General features: G+C 46.7%; 1 protein-coding gene across 1 annotated transcript in view; it reads left to right on the top strand.

The window, feature by feature from the left end:
• The window catches only part of TMEM120B (transmembrane protein 120B), a 48,044-nt gene that overhangs the window by 6,711 nt on the left and 22,360 nt on the right, over window positions 1-18,973 (top strand). Inside the window, 2 exon segments of the mRNA XM_027853522.1 lie at window positions 14,092-14,210; window positions 17,192-17,308. Of these exon segments, the coding sequence (XP_027709323.1) occupies window positions 14,092-14,210; window positions 17,192-17,308 (236 nt within the window).

Genomic DNA, 18,973 nt, shown 5'->3' with positions numbered 1-18,973 from the left:
ACTCAGATATCCACATAAGTATGTATATGCATACATACCCATATATAGATGTGTGTGTATATGTATATATTATCCACACATGTATATCGACATGGATATGTGTGCACACATATACACATCCCCATATATAGGTGTATGTATTATGTGTGTAAATATTCACGCAGCATGCGTGTACACATGGGAGTGTGTGTTTGTACACACACGTACCCATACATAGAAGTGAATGTGTATATATGTGCATGTGTGCATGTATATTATCCACATGTGTATATATACACATGTGTCTGCGTGTAGGTGTATGCCTATATATGTATATGTTATACTATCATGTAAAAGTCTGTGTATACACATGTATCCCCACATAGGTGTGTATGTGTTTGTGTGTGTGTATTCACATATACCCATGTATATATAGGAGTGTGTGTGTGTGTGTGTGTATGTATGTATGTATAAATTATCCACACACATATCTTTCTGCATGGGTACGTGTATATAAAACCATACCATATCATATATATAATATAAACATGTGCGTGTATATTTATGTATGTGTGTGTTGTCATCCTCGTTAGAACATAAGCTCCCTGAGGTCAGTCACTGCTTTTTCCTTTTTCTTTGTATCCCTGTAGCTTAGTGCAGCACCTGGCACATTGCAGTCATTGAATAGATAATTGATGAACATTGCAGCCTCCTTGTTTCATTTCTCTTTGCCTCAGTTTCCTCATCTGTAAAATGGAACTATTCTGGGAGACCCCCATGACAGCAGGCCTCTAAAGCGCCCTGTAAACAGTTCATCACCCTAGAGATGCCAGCCATGGCTGGGCGCCTGCAGGAGCTTGGCTAAGTCTGGCCTCTCTCACGTGGGGCCCCAAACGCAGGGAGTGTCAGAAGCCAGGGCGCCCACTTGGCATCTAAAAATGGGAAAGCCCCCAAACCCTGTGACCCTTCCTGAGTTGGATTTCCTGGGATTGTTCACACAGTAATAGTCCTTTACATAAAGCTGGAAAGCGCGCTGACTTTGGAGCACTGAGCTTATAGTCACGAAACTTGATTTCACATCCTGGCTCTGTCCCGTGTGACTTTGGGCAAGTCACTTGATCTCTCTGGGCCTCAGTTTCCACATCTGTAACATGAGGAGATTGGACTGGCTGACTTCTGAGGTCAGTCAGTCTGTGCCAGGCCCTGGGGTACAAAGACAAACTCAGCTGCCCTCAGGGAGCCTCCATTCTGAGAGGGAGATGGTATGTGGGCGCAGGAGTAGATAGATTTCTGGTCTGAAGCTTGCTTCCCCCCCGCCAGAAGCCGGGCAGCTCCGTCCCAGGGCTGGATTCCCCTTCTACTGGCCATTTGTTGGGGGCGATGTGGAAGGGACACTCATTCAGGTGCAGGTTAGACTGAAGAGGCTCTGTGCCGTTTCATCTCTGACATTCTGCAAAAATGATCACGTTTGAGCCTGCTGACCACCTTGAGAGAGATGCACATACATAGGTCGTGCAGTGGACAGAGCACCGGGCGGGGAGTTGGGTAAATTCATCTTCATGAGTTCAAATCCGGCCTCAGACGGATGGGTGACCCTGAGCAAGTCATTTCCACCCTGTTTGCCTCAGTTTCCTCCTCTGTAAAATGAGCTGTAGAAGGAAATGGCAAACCACTCCAGTGTCTTTGCCAAGAAAACCCCACAGGGGGTCATGAACAGTTGGCTGTGACTGAATGAGTCATATCCCAGTTGGAGACATGAAAGAGCTGGACGTGAAAATGACCGAGCAGCAATGTTATATAGCGTTTTAAGGTTTGCAGAGTCCTTTACAAATATTATCTCATTTGATCTTCACCACACCCCTGGGAGGTAGGTGCTATTATTATTCCCATTTTATAGATGAGGAAACTGAGGCAGACAAAGGTTAAGTGACTTGCCCAGGGTCACACAACTAATAATTATCTGAGGCTGGATTTGAACTCAGGTCTTCCTGACTCCAGGTCCTGAAGTCCCTAAGGGTATCCCATTTTGAAGATGAGGCCTGTGAGAGGTTAAGTGCCCTGCTCGTGGTCATACCGCGAAGCAGGTGTTGTGGCAGTGTCTGAACCCAGCCAATGTCACCCAAGTCTTCAGACTCCTTTCTAGGGGTCATCCCATTATGCTCCACCGGGTGTTAAGGCTGGGGCTGGGATATGCTTCAGGGAAACCTCTCCCACACTGAACAGTCTTTGAAGGGCACACGGAGAGACAGCCTGGTCTCTAGTAGTGAATACTAGTAGTATCTAGTAGTAGTGACTGGCTGCCTCAGAATCAGGAGGACCTGGGTTCAGATCCTGCCTCCCATGCATACAGAGTGACTTAGGACGAGTCATTTAACTTAGTGCTCCTGGCAACTCAGATCTGCATTGGTAGAGATATTTCCTCCCCAGGATTCCCTACACGGGGGTCCAGACAGAAAAACAACAGCATAGGACTGTACAAAAAAGAGTGTTGTTTCTTGTCGGGTAAGCCTTTATTAAGCACCCGCTGTGTGCCAGGCACCATGCTAGGTACTGAAGATAAAAGGAAAATAGAAAAAGCCCCTGTCCTCAAGGTGTTTACCTCAAGGTGCCTCCGTGTAGGGCACATATAGACAGATCCGAGATAATATTGTTTGGGAAATCTCTGGGAGCTGGGAGGACCAGGGAATACCTCAAGCAAAAGATGGCCTTTGAGCTGAATCTTGAAGGATTCACGGGATGTAGTAATGTAGTAATGAGGGGGGAAAGCCTCGATGGAAAAAAAAAATCTAGTACAAAGGCACTGTGTGTGTGTGTGTGTGTCAGGAAAAGTAGCACTAAATCATAAAGTAGGGACCTAGAAGAATGTGTAAAAAAGTAGGATAAGTAATGAGGGGCTAGATTGCAAAGGGATCTAAACTCCAGGATACAGAGGTGTTTATATTTCATCCCAGAAGTAACAGGGAGCTACTGGTGTTTATTGAATAGGGGAGTAACTGGGTCAGATTTACACCTCAGAAAAATCCCTTTGACAGCTGAGTAGATGAGGAAGGATTGGAGTGGAGAGAGGCGGGGGGATTAAGAGATCAGTTAGGAGGCTATTACAGTAGTCCAGGGAGAGCCGGTGAGCCCTGAATTCTGGTGATTCTTTAAGAGAGATTGTGTGTGGGGGTGGGGGTAGAACCGACAAGATTTGGCAGCTGATTGAACGTGTGAGAGGGAGGAGTTGAGAATGATGAGAAAGTTGCAGACCTAGAAGACTCATTGTTTAATGATATCTTATCACTGTCATTGCTGTAGTATTCAATTTTATTTATTTTCATTTTAAAAAACATTTTATTACAAACATAAAAAATCATGAATTTTTCAGTGTGCAAAGATTTTTTAAAAGGAATTTTATATGAAACTTTGCAACGGTGAGCTCCTGTATTTACAGGGGCAGCCGAGTGGTACAGTGGATAGGGTGCTGGGCATGGAGAGGGGAAGGCCTGAATTCGAATCCTGCCTTGGATATTTATAGATATGTGACTCTGGGCAAGTCACTTACCTGCTGCCACAGTTTCCTCAGCTATAGATAATAATAGCACCTGCTTCCCTGAGTTGCTGCGTGGATCATATGAGATAATATTTATAAAATGCTTAGCATGCAGAAGGTACTTAGTAAATGCTTGTTTCCTTTCCTTTCTTCTGCTGTATCCAATTTGTCTTTTTTCCTTCCCACTAAAAGCCACTTTTTTTTTACATTTCAAATTTAATATTTCATTTTTCCCTTAGTTACATGCAAAAACAATTTTTAACATTTTTTTAAAAATTTTGAGTTCCAAATGCTCTCCCTCCCTCCTCTCCCCCCTCAATGAGAAGGCAAGCAATTTGATATAGGTTATACATGGGCAGACAGGCACTTTTTTTTTTTTTTTAACATTTTACCAAAGGTAGAATTTGAGAATTTTGTTGTTGATTATCGTTACAATGAACTGGAGAGATTTGTGGTCAGCGTGAGAAGCTTCCGAGCTAGGAGTCCAAAGGCACCTGGACTGAGGAAATTCAGTTCAGAGGAGGGCTGACTGTGAAGGAAGAGAATGAGTTTGGTTTGGGACATGCTGAGTTTGAGATACCTGTGGGACGTGTCCAAAAGGCAGTTTGAGATGGAACACTGGAACTCAGGAGAGAGATCGGGGCCAGATATCTAGATCAGGGAATCTTCTACGTAGAGAGAATCATTGAACCCCTGAGAGCCGGGGAGGTCACGCAGAGTGCAGAGAGAGAAAAGCAGAGGGCTTGGGGCTAAGCCTTGGGGAGAGGGTGTGCTGTAGATCTGAGGAGTATGACCAGAGTGGGACCGAGCCCAATTGAAAGAGAATTGAGAAATATTTAACAAAATGAATAAATAAAAATACAATGAGACACAGGTAGCATTATATTTGCAAACTAAATCAACTTGTGGATGTATGAATGACTGCCATTTCTATGTGAGTTTGACACCATTGATATAATTGGTTATCCAGCAAAAGAGACAAAGAGGGAGCAGTCAGACAATTAAGAGGAAAACCTGGATAGATGAGTGTCAACCCCTCCCCCCCCAAAAAACCCAAAGAACCAGAGGAAAAAAGTGTCCTCCAGGAGGAGAAGGAAGTCAGTAGTGGCAAAGGCTGCAGAGAGAGGATTGAGAAGAGGCCATCCAGTTTGGCAGACGAGATCGTCAATGACTTCGAAAGATTTAAGAACTCTGATACAGGAATAACTCCATTAGAGGATCAGTAATGAAACATGCCCCTGAGAGGTGGTGGACTACAGGGGCGTAGGGAGACATACAGCTTCAGACATGGCCGATGATTGGATGTGATTTATATGATTATGCTTGTGTGTTACAAGGGAAGAAATTTCTTTTTGGGGGGTCAGGGAGGAGGACTCCTGGAGGGGAAGGGGGTAGTAATCATAAGTCAGTGGAACAATGATAAGATACACAGAAGAGAGCCGAAGGAAGTTAAGACAGGTCCAGGCTAGCATTGGAGTTGCCATGTTCCGTTTGTTATCCATGAAAAAAAGCAAAGTGTGCATAATTGGGATTCAATCAGTCAGTCAGTGAGCAATTGCTAAGCACCTACTATGTGCCAGGCACGGTGCTAAGTGCTGAGGATGCAAAGAAGGGTAAAAAACCCAGACTACCAGCTCTCAAGGGGCTCACAGTCTACTGGGGGAGAAAACATGCAAATAACTCTAGATGGACGAACTATAGACAGGAGAAATTGGGGGAAGCTTAGGCGGGGGGACCTTCTGACAAGAAGGGTTTCTGGCTAAGACACGAAAGGAGCTGAGGGAGCTAAGAAGCTGAGATGAGGGACAGCCAAATTCATAGTTTCACGTATAAATTTCTTTTTTCTGGTCTTTAGGCATGGAAGTCGTCATATCTGTACGTCAGGTTTATTTTTTGGAAAAGGTCATTGGTGACTCAGACTAGTGATGAAGTTGGAAGCCAAATCTCGGAGGATTTAGAAGAAAGTAGAGGGGCAGCTAGGTGGCGCAGTGGATAGAGCACCGGCCCTGAAGTCAGGAGGACCCGAGTTCAAATTCAGCCTTAGACCAAACACTTGACACTTACTAGCTTGTGTGACCCTGGGCAAGTCACTTAACCCCAATTGCCTTAAAATATGTGTGTGTGTGTATATATACACACACACACACATACATAAAGAAAAAAGTGGAGAGGCAGGAGTTAGAAGGCTTTTTCTAGGAGTTTGAGAAAGGCAAGAGATCGTCAGATCAAGTGGGGGCTTTTTAAGGTTTGGAGGGACGTAGGTGTGTATTTGTAGGCAGCAGAAAAGGTCAGAGTGGGGAGAATGATTGTGAGGGGAATGTGCTGGAGAAGAATGGAGAGGACAGGACTGAGGGGGCAGGAGTATCAGAGACTGGAGTAAAGGAGATGAGAATAGAAGATGATGTCAGGGGGTGGTGAGGGGAGAAGCAGAGGAGAGGGTGCTCACAGCTGACGTCTTCATGTATGTGGGGTGATCTGGGAACCTTGAGGAGAAAAGAGGAGATTTGGAATGGCTTCTATGCAGCAGGGGATAGAGAGTCCATCAGGGATGAGTAAAAGGATTGCCTGGCAGCAGTGAGAGCCCAGTTGGGATTAGGTAACATTAATTTATAAAGGGTCCGATCAGCTCTGGTTAGTGACTTCCACTAGCTCTCTTCACTAGACTAGTGAGTAGAAAGAGAGAAGGCTGATGAGGGGTGATCTAAGGTTGGGGTTTGGCAAGGGAGTATCCTTGTAGGACCGTAGGTAACGGATTCACAAGCAGAGGATTATGTCAGATTTAAACCAGTTCGCCAAAGGGTCAAGATTGAGAGGGTGCCAGTGATGGCGATGGAAAGGGCTAGCTGCCCACTGCTGCCTCTTGCTCCTGGAGGCACCTGTGAGTGCGAGAAGATCGTCGATAAAGAAAGAGTGAGTCTCAGGTCTCACTTCTGACCTATATTAGTTCTGTGACTTTGAGCCTTGATTTCCTCATCTGTAAAATGAGGTTATTAATTTTGTCATCGAGTCATTTTTCAGTCTCATCCGACTCTCTGTGACCCCATTTGAGGTTTTTTGGGCAGAGATACTGGAGTGGTTTGCCATTTCCTTCTCCAGCTCACTTTACAGGTGAGGAAACTGAGGCACACAGGGTGAAGTGACTTGCCCAGGGTCACACAGCTGAGACTGGATTTGAACTCAGGAAGATGAGTCTTCCTGACTCCAGGCCCAGTGCTTTATTCACCTAGCTGCCTGAAGTTATTAATAATAGTAGCCAATATGTAGCCAAGTGCTTTACAAGTATTATCTCATTTGGGTCCCACAGCAACTCTGTGAGGAAGATGCTACTGTTATTCCTATTTTGCATCTAGGGAAACTGAGGCACAGAGAGGTTAAATGACTCGCATACGGTCCAACAGCTAGTGTCAGGGGAAGGACTTCTCCACGCCCTCTGATCCACCTGGCTGCCTGTACCTCCACCCCAGGCCGTTGGAGGGCCCAAGCTGCCAGACTTCATTCCTTGCCTTGGTATCGGTTACCATGAGGATGGCTCCAGCCTTTTGGCACCTCTTTCCCCAAGCTCCTTCCCATACCCAGATTTGGGGCCTCTCCTGCCCTGCTTCGCAACCGCTGAAATGTGTTGTGGAGTCATCTCCAGCTATTTTTCAGCTTTGCGGGCCTTGGCGTCATTGAACCCAGTGGGGCAGAGTCTCAGGAGGACCGAGGTTTGCGCAGATATCTCTGATTCCTAATGGAAGCAGACTTGTTTGTGATTAATGGATGCCCTGCTTTGAAGGGGACATGTGAGCGCCCGGAAGGGACTGCTGTATTCTGGGAGTGACCACCCTTCCCTCCAGGCTCCCCCAGGGCTCTCTCAGAGGATCAGAAGCTGTGGTTGGGTTTTCATGTTTTTATCAGGAGTGAGTTGCTGGGGGCAGGTGGACACTGTGGACAGACCCTATCCGTCCTCCCCGCCCAGGGAGGGAGGGTGCTCCGCTTTCCCTCAGTCCCTCTCCCTGCCCCGGGTTATTTTCAGAGTCTGAGTTGCAGTGTGGGGCCAGCCTGTCACGCTGAGCAGCCTCCCATTTCTCCACCCCACGCTCGGCCTGGCAACAAAAGAGGATACTGGTTTGGCTGGAAAAGAAAGGGCTGGGCGTCAGGCGACCTGGTTCCATGACTTCTTAGCGGCTGACTCACCGTGTGAGGCCTGCCTTTGACACTTACCATCTGTGTGGGACCATCAGCAATGGGCAGGTCCCTGGACCTCTCAGTGCCCCGGGCATCTTTATAACGTGGCTGGGACATCCAGCGGATAGAGGCCTAGACTTGGAGGCAGAATCCTACCTCAGACTGCCTTGCTGTGTGACCCTGGGCAAGTCACTAAACTTCTCAACCTCAGTTTACTCATCTGTAAAATGGGGATAATAACAGCACTCAACCTTCAGGATCAGTGTGAGGATCAAAGATAATATTGGTAAAACCCTTTGCAAACCTTGCACTGCTATGTAAGTGCTATCAGTTAGTAGGGGCTGCCCCGTAAATGAGGGTTGACTAGAATCCCTAACGTCTTCCCCCTCAGTATCCCACGCTCCTTTGACTTCAGCCAGCCTTCTGGAGCACCTGTGACATTGGGCGTAACCCACTCCATTATTCGTTAAGTTCCTGTTGTGTGGCAGGCATTGTGCTGGGCACTAGGGATACAAAGACAAGTGGAAAACAGTCCTTCAAGAAGCTTACATTCTCACGGGAGGGAGGCGATAAGCCAAAACAAGTATATACATGATAATTTGGGGATGAGCGATAGGGGAATCAGGAAGGGCTTCCTGTGGGAGGTGGCAGGATTTTCCCAGACAGAGAAGCAGGAGGAGGGAGCGTAAGCCAGGTTTGGGGGTAACAGCTTATGCAAAGGCACGGAGGTGGGAGATATGCCAAGGTCTTCTGTATCCTCTGGGGAGGAGGAGGAGGTGAATGTAGGCCAACATCTGGGGAGATCTGAGGAGAGGATGTGATTATCAGCTCCACCAAAGTCATTTTTTAAAAGACAGTGGTGGGAGCAGCTAGGTGGTGCAGTAGATGAAGCTCCAGCCTTGGAGTCAGGAGGACCTGAGTTCCAATCTGGTCTCAGACACTTGACACTTACACACTTACTGTGTGACCCTGGGCAAGTCACTTAACCCCGATTGCCTCATCCAAAGGTAAAATAAATAAATAAAAAAAGACAGTGGTGTCAGTGTTGTTTTAATCAGATTCGATGAATTCTGAGGTTCAGGGGTCCTCACGTACAAAGGCAGCCTAGGATCTGTGGTGCAGATGGGGATTGGGGGTCCTGCCCTCCCTAGATTTTCATAAGGTCAAAGTTGTCTTTTCTGAGCCTCACTTTCCCTCTCTCTAAAATGGAAAGATTGGCAAACAGACTGCCTGCCTGGCAGGGTTATTAGGGAGGGGAGCCTGCTTTGGAAACCTTAAGAAGTAGGCAGGGAAGTGGGAGGGAGAGGTGGCTTGTTTGTTAGGACACAACAAGATATCGTGAAAGGATCACTGGATGTCATGCTGAAGATGTGCGTTCAAGTTCTGACTTTATCTGAGTGGCCTTGGGTAAGCCACATTACCTTGCCTTGCCTGGACTCAGTTTCCTCATTTGTAAAATGCAGGACATTGGGCTAAGTGGCTTCTGAGGTCATGTCCTGTTACCTCTCTGGGCCTCAGTTACCTGATCTGAAAAATGAGAAGGTTGAACTCACCCTCAGCGTCCCTTCCAGCTCTCTGTCTATACCCCCAGGTGTTTTCAGTGCTTACTGATATAGCATGGCTGGTGCCGAGGGGTGCCAGCGCTGAGCTCTTGTGAGAGTCTGCAGGCCAGAGTGATCCCCTGTGGAGGGCGTCCCCAGGTGTCTCATTTTATGCCACAAGCTGTTTCTCGGTTGATTCCTGCCCCTTGGGGATCTGAGGCATATTCTGCTCACCTGCCGATGCCGGGCACCTGGGCTGTTTTCATCCCCAACGCCTTAGACATAGCGGGCAGCAGTGAGGAGCAGCGCAGAGGACGCTGGAGAACCCTTGAGATGGGAACGGAGTTCGAGGACGGGCTTGGCCCAGTGCACGCATGGGACCTCAGACAAGGCAGCCTTGTCTTCTGTAAAATTGGGATGGGGGGGAATGAGGGGAACAGGGTTAGGCTCGCTGACTTCTCAGGTCTCCCCCTAGCCCTGAATGCTCTTGGACTGTTCTGTTCCTCGCCTCGACATCTCCCTGGCCTTTCTTCAATCTCTGGCCTTCCTCCTGCCCTCCCACCCCCCAAAACCTCATTTGCCCACGTGTTTCCCCATGACAGTTCCAATATAACTGCTTTACTGATTAAGTGCTCTGTCTTTATTTCATGGTCCATGTTTCCAGAGCTGGTGTGGCTAGTGAGCTGGCCTCAGAGTCCGGAAGACCTGGGCTGTGGTTCTGGTTCACATTCTATTGGCTGTGTGACTCTGGGCAAATCACGGCACCTTTAGGCGTCCCCAGGCCATTCAGACTAGAAACTGCAAAGCGGTGGTCTATCTGCTTTGATCAGAAGGCGGTTTCTCAAAGGGAGCCCCTATGCCAATGAAATAACAGGACAGCAACTAGGTGGCACAGTGCTGAGAGCCCTGGGCCTAGAGTCAGGAAGACCTGAATCTAAATCCAGCCTCGGATACTTATTAGCTGTGTGACCCTGAGCAGGTCACTTCACCTCTGTCTGCCTCAGTTTCCTCATCGGTAAAATGACCCCATTTGGGGTTTTCTTGGCTGAGATACTGGAGTGGTTTGCCATTCTCTTCTTCAGCTCATTTTACAGATGAGGAAAATGAGGCAAACAGGGTTAAGTGACTTACCCAGGGTCACACAGCTAGGAAGTGTCTGAGGCTAGATTTGAGCTCAGGAAGATGAGTCTTCCTGACTCTAGGCCTGATGTTCTACCCACTATGGCACCACCCAGCTGCCTACTACTACTGCTACTATTACTATTACTACTGCTACTGCTACTATTACTACTGCTACTGCTACTATTCCTACTACTACTACAACGACTGCTGCTGCTACTATTACTACTATTACTACTTCTTCACCTCTTGCTGTTCCAGGCAGTTTATTGTTTAAGACTCTAAGCAGTCATCAGTTGGCTTTTTTTTTTTTTAAGGCAATTGGGGTTAAGTGACTTGCCCAAGGTCACACAGCTAGTAAGTGTCAAGGGTTTGGTCTGAGATCGGATTTGAACTCAGGTCCTCTTGACTTCAGGGCTGGTGCTCTATCCACTGCGCCACCTAGCTGCCCCTATCAGTTGGTTTTGAAGGGGGAATTTTCTTAAGGGATGTTCCTTAAGCCAGTGACACAAGTCCAAGCCAGAAGCAATGACTCTTTCGCCATCCATCCTGCTGCTCACTTTTCTCCCACGTGCTGTCCCTCTGTACTCTGCAGCCCAGTAAATAGAGCCACACGGGTTACGTTAGAGTGGAAGCTCCTCGAGGGTGTCCTTAGGCGAGCACCAGGCACAGGGTCTGGCCCCTTAGCCGATGCTAAGTGCTTAGTGACTGATTGATAATCACCTGTGGGGGGCAGGCCCTGTGCTTCTCTCTGGGGGAGGAGACACAGTTTAGGTCTGACGTCTTCCCTGCCCTCATGAAGCTTCCAGTTTACACTGGTGGCTCTCAGTCTCTTCTAGTATGAGGCCCTCCCTTGTACCTCACACAAGAGAGTTGAACTATTTGTTTCCTTTCACTGAGAAAGGGCAGATAAAAAAGCTACCACGAATCCAGTCCTGCTTTAAAGTGATTTTGTATCTTCTTAATCACATCTGTAGACATTTGAAAAGAAGTAATGCGTAATATGCTAGATTTATCTGTCTATTGGCAGTATGTTTATGCATGGGTTTGTATGCCCCGTGTTGACCGCAGTGCACATCAGACCGTAACATGATCTATTCTCCAAACCTATTTTGGTCACGAAGTTTTGTTTCGGTTTGTTTTTTAACAGCCTGGCCACTTCTGGGTAACCCTCACCATATCATCCTCTCCTTTATAATGTCAACAAAAATTAAGCAAAACCATCTAATAGTGAGTGCTGCTGACATGAAAAGTGGCACAGTTTGCACCCACAGTCCCCCATTCTCTTCTGGGGAAAAAGATGATGTTCAGTCACGTCTAACTCTCCATGACCTCATTTAGGGTTTTCTTGGCAGAAGCACTGGAGTGGTTTGGCATTTCCTTCTCCAGCTCATTTTACAGGTGAGGAAACTGAGGCACACAGGTGTAAGTGACTTGCCCAGGGTCACACAGCTAGAAAGTATCCGAGGCCAGATTTGAACCTGTGAAGATAATCCTTCCTGACTCCAGGCCTGGTGCCCTGATCCACTATGGCGCCACCTAGATGCAGGATAGGATCACAGATTAAGAACTAGAAGGTACCTTTGGAGTCATTGAATCCAGTGCTTTCATTTTATGGATTTTATCATTGAGGAAATTGAGGCCCAGACAAGATAAATGACTTGTCCAAGATCCTATAGCTAGTCCACAGTACAGAAGAAAGCGTTTTGACTTCAGTCAGCTGGAACCAGGCTTGATCATTACATTTGATCAGTTATCTTTTTGTGCTGTCTTGATTTATATTATTGGAGTCATTCTGTAAATATACTGTCCTTCTCGTTCTCCTCTTTCTCTTTGTGTCAGTCATACAAGTCATGTGATTGTAGATTTAGAGGTAGAGGGGCCCTGAGGACTTTAGGTCATGAGTGAGACGTAGATGGCTATGATGGTGCCATGGCGCACAGAGCCCTGGCCTGGAATCAGGAAGACTCATCTTCATGAGTTCAAGTCTGGCCTCTGACACTTACTAACTACGTGACCCTGGGCAAGTCACTTCACCCTGTTGGCCTCAGTTTCCTCATCTGTAAAATGATCTGAAGAAGGAAATGGCAAACCACTCCGCTATCTTTGCCAAGAAAACGCCAAATGGGGTCACAGAGAGTCAGACACAACTGAAACAACTGAGCAACAATGACTGTGTTGATTTGTTTGCATTGAAAGCTCATTTGGTGCAAAGGAGAGTTCTGGGGGGCTGGAGTCAGTAGAAAGTTACACATACACGTAGGTACATACATATACACATAATCATGCACATATGTATAATCTCACCATCAGTAAAACAAAAAAATGCCCACAAAACTAAACATTCAGAAGAGGAGGAGGTAAACAAGGCAATTTCATTACTATCATGATAAATTTAATATACATTGTTAAAAACAAATTGTATGTAATAGGAATTTGTGGTTTCATACACAATTCCTTTGTCTGCTCTTTGGATTGATGACTGTTACATTCATAATAAAAAAATAAAATATTCCCCCAAAAAGAAAGTACCTTAGAGGCCATCTAGTGCAATCCCATAATTTTACACATAAAGAAACTGAGATTTAGAGAGGCGTGCCCAAGGTCACACAGATTTATTTATATCATTATCATTTATATTAATAATAGCTAGATAGCATTCATAGGAGCTTTAAGGTTTACTTGTTCTTCCTTCCCTGGGGTCACACAGCAAGGAAGTGTCTGAAGTTAGATTTGAACTCAGGTCCTCCTGACCCCAGGGTCAGTGCTCTATTCACTGTGCCACCTAGCTGCTCCTAAAGTTTGCAAAACACTTTACAACATGTTTTCTTACTTGATCCTCGCAGAAATCTCAGGAGGTAGGTCCTTTATTATCCCCATTTTGCAGATGAGGAACTGAGGTTGATAAAAGTTGTATTACTTGCCAAAGATCATATCACTTAGTAGGCATCTGAGGTAGGATTTGAACTCAGGTCTTCCTGACGCCAGGTCCTGCGCTGCACCACCTAGCTGGTGGCAGAGGTGGGATATGAACCCAGGTTCTCTGACCCCAAATCTACTGTTCTCACAGATGATCTGAATTCCTCCAATTTGCCATTTCTAACTGGCAATACTATTCTGTTACATTCATATGACTGTTAAGCCGTTCTCCAGTCCAAGGGTCCCCACTTTAATTCCTGTTCTTTGCTACCACAAAAAGTCCTGTTCTAAATATTTCAGCTCACACAGGATGTTACTTTCTATCTTTGACTTCCTTAGAGTATATGCAAAGCAGAAGGATCACTGGAAAATAAATCATGACTAATTTAGTGACGTTTGTCAGATAATTCCACATCATTTCCCAAAATGGTTGGCTCAGTTTACGCTCCACCAACAGTGTATTAGCATGCCTGCTTTCCCACAGTCCCACCAACATAGAGCGTTCCCTTTTTTTTTAATTCTCCTTGCTGATTTGCGGAGTTTGCAGAGTTTTAATTAGCCCGTCCCTTGCACGTGGTACAGAACGTGTTCATAGCTGTTGATAGATTGCATTTCTTCTTTTGGAAGTGGTCCGTATTCTTTGGCGTATTTCTATCTTGCCCAAGCCTTTGTGAGCCTGCTCCATTCCTGGTGGTCCTGGTAACATGGTTTCCCCCATCAGGCAGGCCTTGTTGAGCTGTTCTGTGTCAGTCCCACCTGAACACTCTAGAGTTTTCAGATGCCGCCTTTGTTTGTTGATCTTCTCTCATGAAGCTTCCTCTCTCTTCTTTCTAGGAAACCCACAAAGTGTACAGGCAGAAGTTGGAGGAGCTGACCACACTCCAGGCGTCCTACAGTAGCTCCATCAGCAAGCAGAAGAAGCGGCTGTCGGACCTCAAGGGTAGTCTCCAGAGGTAAGGGAGGACAACCTGTGTGCCCTTCGACCTCCAGACTGGGGGGAGGGGCACGTGGCTGGATCTCTAACTCTGGAGCTAGTTTGGCCCTGTCTTTTTCCACATCTCAATTAGTAACACCCCATTGCTGACTGAGTCAGGCTTTGATTTTCACCTATGGTCCTACTTTCTTTCCCTTCCTCCCTCCTTTCTGCCTCCCCTTCTTTTCTTTTTTCCCTTCCTCCCTTTCTGTTCCTCTCTCCTTTTTATCCCTCCCCCTTTCCATCCCTCCCTCTCTCTTCTTCCTTTCCCTCCCTTTTCCATCCTTTCCTTCTATCCCTTCCTCTATTCTTCCCTCCTTCCCTTTCCCTCCCTTCTCCTTTCTTTCCCTCTGCCCTTCCTTCTTTCTCCCTCTCTCCCTTCTTTGTGTTCTTCTCTTTTTCTAGTTCTAGTTCTTCCCTCCCTTCTTTTCATTCCTTCCTCCCTCCCTCTTTTCCTCTATCTAGTTCTTCCTTCTTTTCCTTCCTCCCCCACCCTTTACCTCCCTTTCTCCATCTTTTCCTTTCTTTCTCTAGTTCTCTCCTTCATCCCTCCCCCTCTCTCTCCCTCCCTTCCTTTCCTCTTTCTGTGTCTGTTGAATACTTAGGAAAGGCAATGCTGTACAGTGGATAGAGAGCCGTCCTCATAGCCAGGAAGGCCCTGAGTTTAAAAAGTTCTGCCTCTGACACATTGGCTGTGTGACTCTGGGCAAGTCATTTGTCCTGTCTCTGGGCCCTCCCAGGAAACTCTCAGAGTCTGAATTACGGAGAAGCGGCTTACCTGCATTGGTGGAAGGAATTTCCTCATCCAGGAGTTCCCCGTATTAATGAAATAACAGGTTCAGTCCCTGCCCCTGCTGAAAGCTGGGTATTGAATGTTACACACTTAAACTTGTTTAGTGGATATTTGCAGTCAAACTAATTTCAGGGACTAAAATGTCGTACTAACTCTTGCCCCCTTTCCAGGAAACAGTGCAGTATAACAGAGAGGTCTAGCCCTAGGGGTAGACAGCTTGGACTTCACTCCTTCCTGAGTCACTTCCCAGCTTCCTTGCCTTCTCTGAGTCTCAGATTTCTCATCTGTAGAATGGGGGGTGATGATGCCTGCACTGATGACAGCACAGGAACAGATGTGGTCATGGATGTCATAATCAGTTGTTAAATATTTATTAAGCACCTGCTAAGTGCCAGGCACTGTGCTAAGTGCTGGGATACAAAAGAGACAAAAGCTAGTCCCTGCCCTCGAGCTCTCAGTCTAAGGGATCATAGAAACAGAGCTGGAAGGAACCTTCAAGGCCATCATCACCAACCCTCTCATTTTACAGATGGGGAAACTGAGGCCCAGAGTGATGAAGTGAGTCACCCAAGGTCACACAGCTAATAAATAGCAGAGATAGGCTTTGAACTCAGGTCTTTGGAATCCCTGTTAAGCTTGCTTTATACTGTACCAAACTGCCTCCTATGGCATTTTTGAATGCACTGTGTACTATGTAAAAGCCAGCTGCCATTGTTGTAATTCCAACTACACATTTATTGAATGCCTACTGTATGCAGAGCACTGTGCTAGGCCCTAGTAGGACTGTGGCTGTGCTCTCAGAGAGCACCCAGACTAATGCAGGATATGACACATATAGATAATTATGACACAAGCCAGTATTTTGGATCAGCCAGTTTCCTGAGCCCAGAGTAAAGGAATCCACACACTTATGTTCCAGCTGGTTTGAAAGTTTTAGCTGTTCTGGGAGTGAGGAAGTTGGGGAGGGGAGGCAGTGCATCGTTATGGGAGAGCTCTGAATTTGGAGTCATAGGACTTGGGTTTGAATCTCAGCTCTGCTGTTTATTGCCTCTGTGACCGGGTGGGAGAGTCAGGGGGAGGGGGGGGAGCAAGTGCCTTCAGTTCTCTGGGTCTCCTTTTCTTCATTTATGAAATGAGGGCATTTTTCTAAACTGACAGACCTATAAGGTGCCTTCCAGTTCTAAATCTATGATCCTGCAATCCTATTGCCTTTAAAATAGTTGTTTTCCAGTGTTTAGCAGGCTGAAGACCAAGTTACAAGATTATAGACCCCCAATTTATAAATAAGCGCCCTTTGGTGGCAAGGGAGACTCTGTCAGGGGAGTGTGGATGACTTTGTGCTAACCCCTGCCCACTGTTGGAAAAAGAACTGAAAGCTCCTATCTTAGTAATGCAAGCATAGGCTTTGTCTCTGTAAATGACAACATATGGTTTGTGAATGCATTGTTCTGCATTCATTAATTCCTGAAACATTCATCTAGCGCCTCATAGTCTAATGCAAGGTAGAGGTCACACTCCTCGCTCTCCAGGCGGAGGGTGTGCCATCTGAGCTGTTTTTCCAGTTTGGGGGAAGAGTTTTTGTTAAGAAGTACACTCAGACCACATATTATTATAGAGCTTTTACTTCCCAAGTACTTACCCTCTTGTTAATCCACATGGCATTCCCACGAGGTGTCAGGGGCAGGTTTGATTGCAAGTAGAACATAAGCTCCTTGAGGGCAAGGACTGTCTCCCTGAGTCCCTTTCTGGCTTTGTACCACTAATGCCTGTCATGCAGGAAATGCTTAATAAATGCTTGTAAATTTGATTGTCTCTATTATGCAGAAGGTAAACTGAGGCAGAAGGAAGGATCACAGATGTAGAGTTGGAGCTCAGAGGCCATCTTAGTCCAGCCCTTTCATGTTATATATGGGGAAACCAAGGCTCATGTTGGTGATTTGTCTAAGGTCATGCAGGTAGTGTCAGAGGTAGGATTTGAACTCAGGGCCTCTGATTCTAGAGTGAGTGTACTTTATTCTCTATCACATGGTTAAGAAGCCTGACTATAGGCTTTAAGTGAGGGGGATGGTGGAGATGCCTTTGCATGCCCAGACCTGGAAGAGTCTAGACATGCTGGCAGCTAGCTGAGCCAACACTCCCACCCCTTTCCCTTTTCATCTCAACAACAGGTGTAAGCGGCATGCCAACTGTGAAGAGGCCGACCTCATTCAGCAGATGAGTGCCAGCATCAAGGAACGGCAGAATATCTTCTTTGACATGGAAGCTTACCTGCCCAAGAAAAACGGGTAGGGGGCGATGGGCAGGTGGGGGGAGGGTCTGGGTCTGCAGGTGCAGGGGTGGGAGACTCTGGTTGCTTCCCTAGGCTTGGCCAGGCCTAGTGCTGCAGGAGAGATGATGGACAGACTAGCCAGTTAAGGAGGCCCCAGGCAGATGGATATCTCTGCCTTCTCGGAACTGTCTGGGGCAGCGAGTTGGTGAGGTCACATGCAGAGCCAAGAAAGAGAGTCTTTCATAGTCTGGCTCCAGGCCTCTTGTGTTTCCAGGCTGATCACGAGTCTTGACCATCATCAACTCCGTGGTCCAGCCAAGTTGGCCTTCTTGCCGCCCCACCTATACAACTCAAGGCTTTCCTGGCTGCAGGACAACACAGATCCCCCGTCTGCAGGAGTTTCTTAGTCTTCCCCCACTGCTAATGCCTTCCCTCTGAGCTTACCTCCCACTTATGCTGGATGAATCTTGGGTGTGCCTGGTTTTTTCCCCCAGTGCTTAACACGGTGCCTGGCACATAGTAAGTGCTTGAAAAATGCTTGTTGATTTGACTGACTGCCTCTGGGTTTTCCCAGAGGCTGTCCCTTATTCCTGAAATTCCCTCCCTCACCCCCCAACCACTGGAGGTTGGAACATGTGCCTTCACAAACCATATGTTGTCATTTACACAGCCAAAGCCTATGCTTGCATCATTAAGACAGGAGCTTTTGGTTCTTTTTCCAGCAGTGGGGAGGGGGCTGCCCTAAGTCATCCACGTTCTCAACCCTACACCTTCAAGTCTCAGCTCAAGTGCCCCCTCCTTCAAGAGGCCCTTCCTGGTTCCTGCCCATCCCCCTCACTGCAGTCACTATATTTATTTGGCGTCTACCCTAAATTTAGGTGTCCTTGAGAACAGGGACTGTCATTGGCTGGTGCCTAGCATAAGCTCTTGTGGATAGAAATACTAAGAAATACTCTTAGAAATACTTATTGATTAATTGGTTGAGAAGGGTCTGGTCCCTTAGCAGCTACAGGAGGTGTAGTGATGGAATATAAAGGGCTTTAATTGCCAAGCTGAGGAGTTTCTATTTTATTCTAGAGGTAATAGGGAGCCATTTGAGGTTCTTGACCAGGGGAATAACATAGTTAGCCTTGTACTTTAGGAAGGTACCATTAGGAAGCTCCCAGGGCTAGTAAGGGTAGGTATTTAACCCTGACATCCTGTTCCCAGTGAACTGAGATGTCATCTTTGCCATAAAAGAAGGCAGCGGTGCCTCCTTGGCCTGGCCGGATTCTGAGTCAGCTCATCCCACTTATATTTCCCTGATTGCCTTCTTAAATGCTTTAGTAAAGGTATACATTTGCATGATTTTTAAAACAATCGACTTTATAACTCTAGTGGCAATAACAAACATTTGATGACTATAACTAGCTTGTGACCCTGGGAAATTAACGCTCTGGACCTCAGTGTCCCCATTTGGAAAAGGAAGGGTTTGGACTAAATGTTATCTCTGAGGTCCTTCCCGGCTCTGACATTCCCTGTTCTAAGGCCCCTTTCAGATCTGACATTCCTTGTTCTAAGGCCCCTCCCAGCTCTGACATCCTTTGTTCTAAGGCCCCTCCCAGCTCTGACATTCCCTGTTCTAAGGCCCCTCTCAGATCTGACATTCCCTGTTCTAAGGCCCCTCTCAGCTCTGACATCC

The sequence above is a fragment of the Vombatus ursinus genome, unplaced genomic scaffold, assembly GCF_900497805.2.
Source record: "Vombatus ursinus unplaced genomic scaffold, bare-nosed wombat genome assembly UNPS02009994.1, whole genome shotgun sequence".
Taxonomy (NCBI): domain Eukaryota; kingdom Metazoa; phylum Chordata; class Mammalia; order Diprotodontia; family Vombatidae; genus Vombatus; species Vombatus ursinus.
This window is presented reverse-complemented; position numbering and strand designations above follow the sequence as displayed.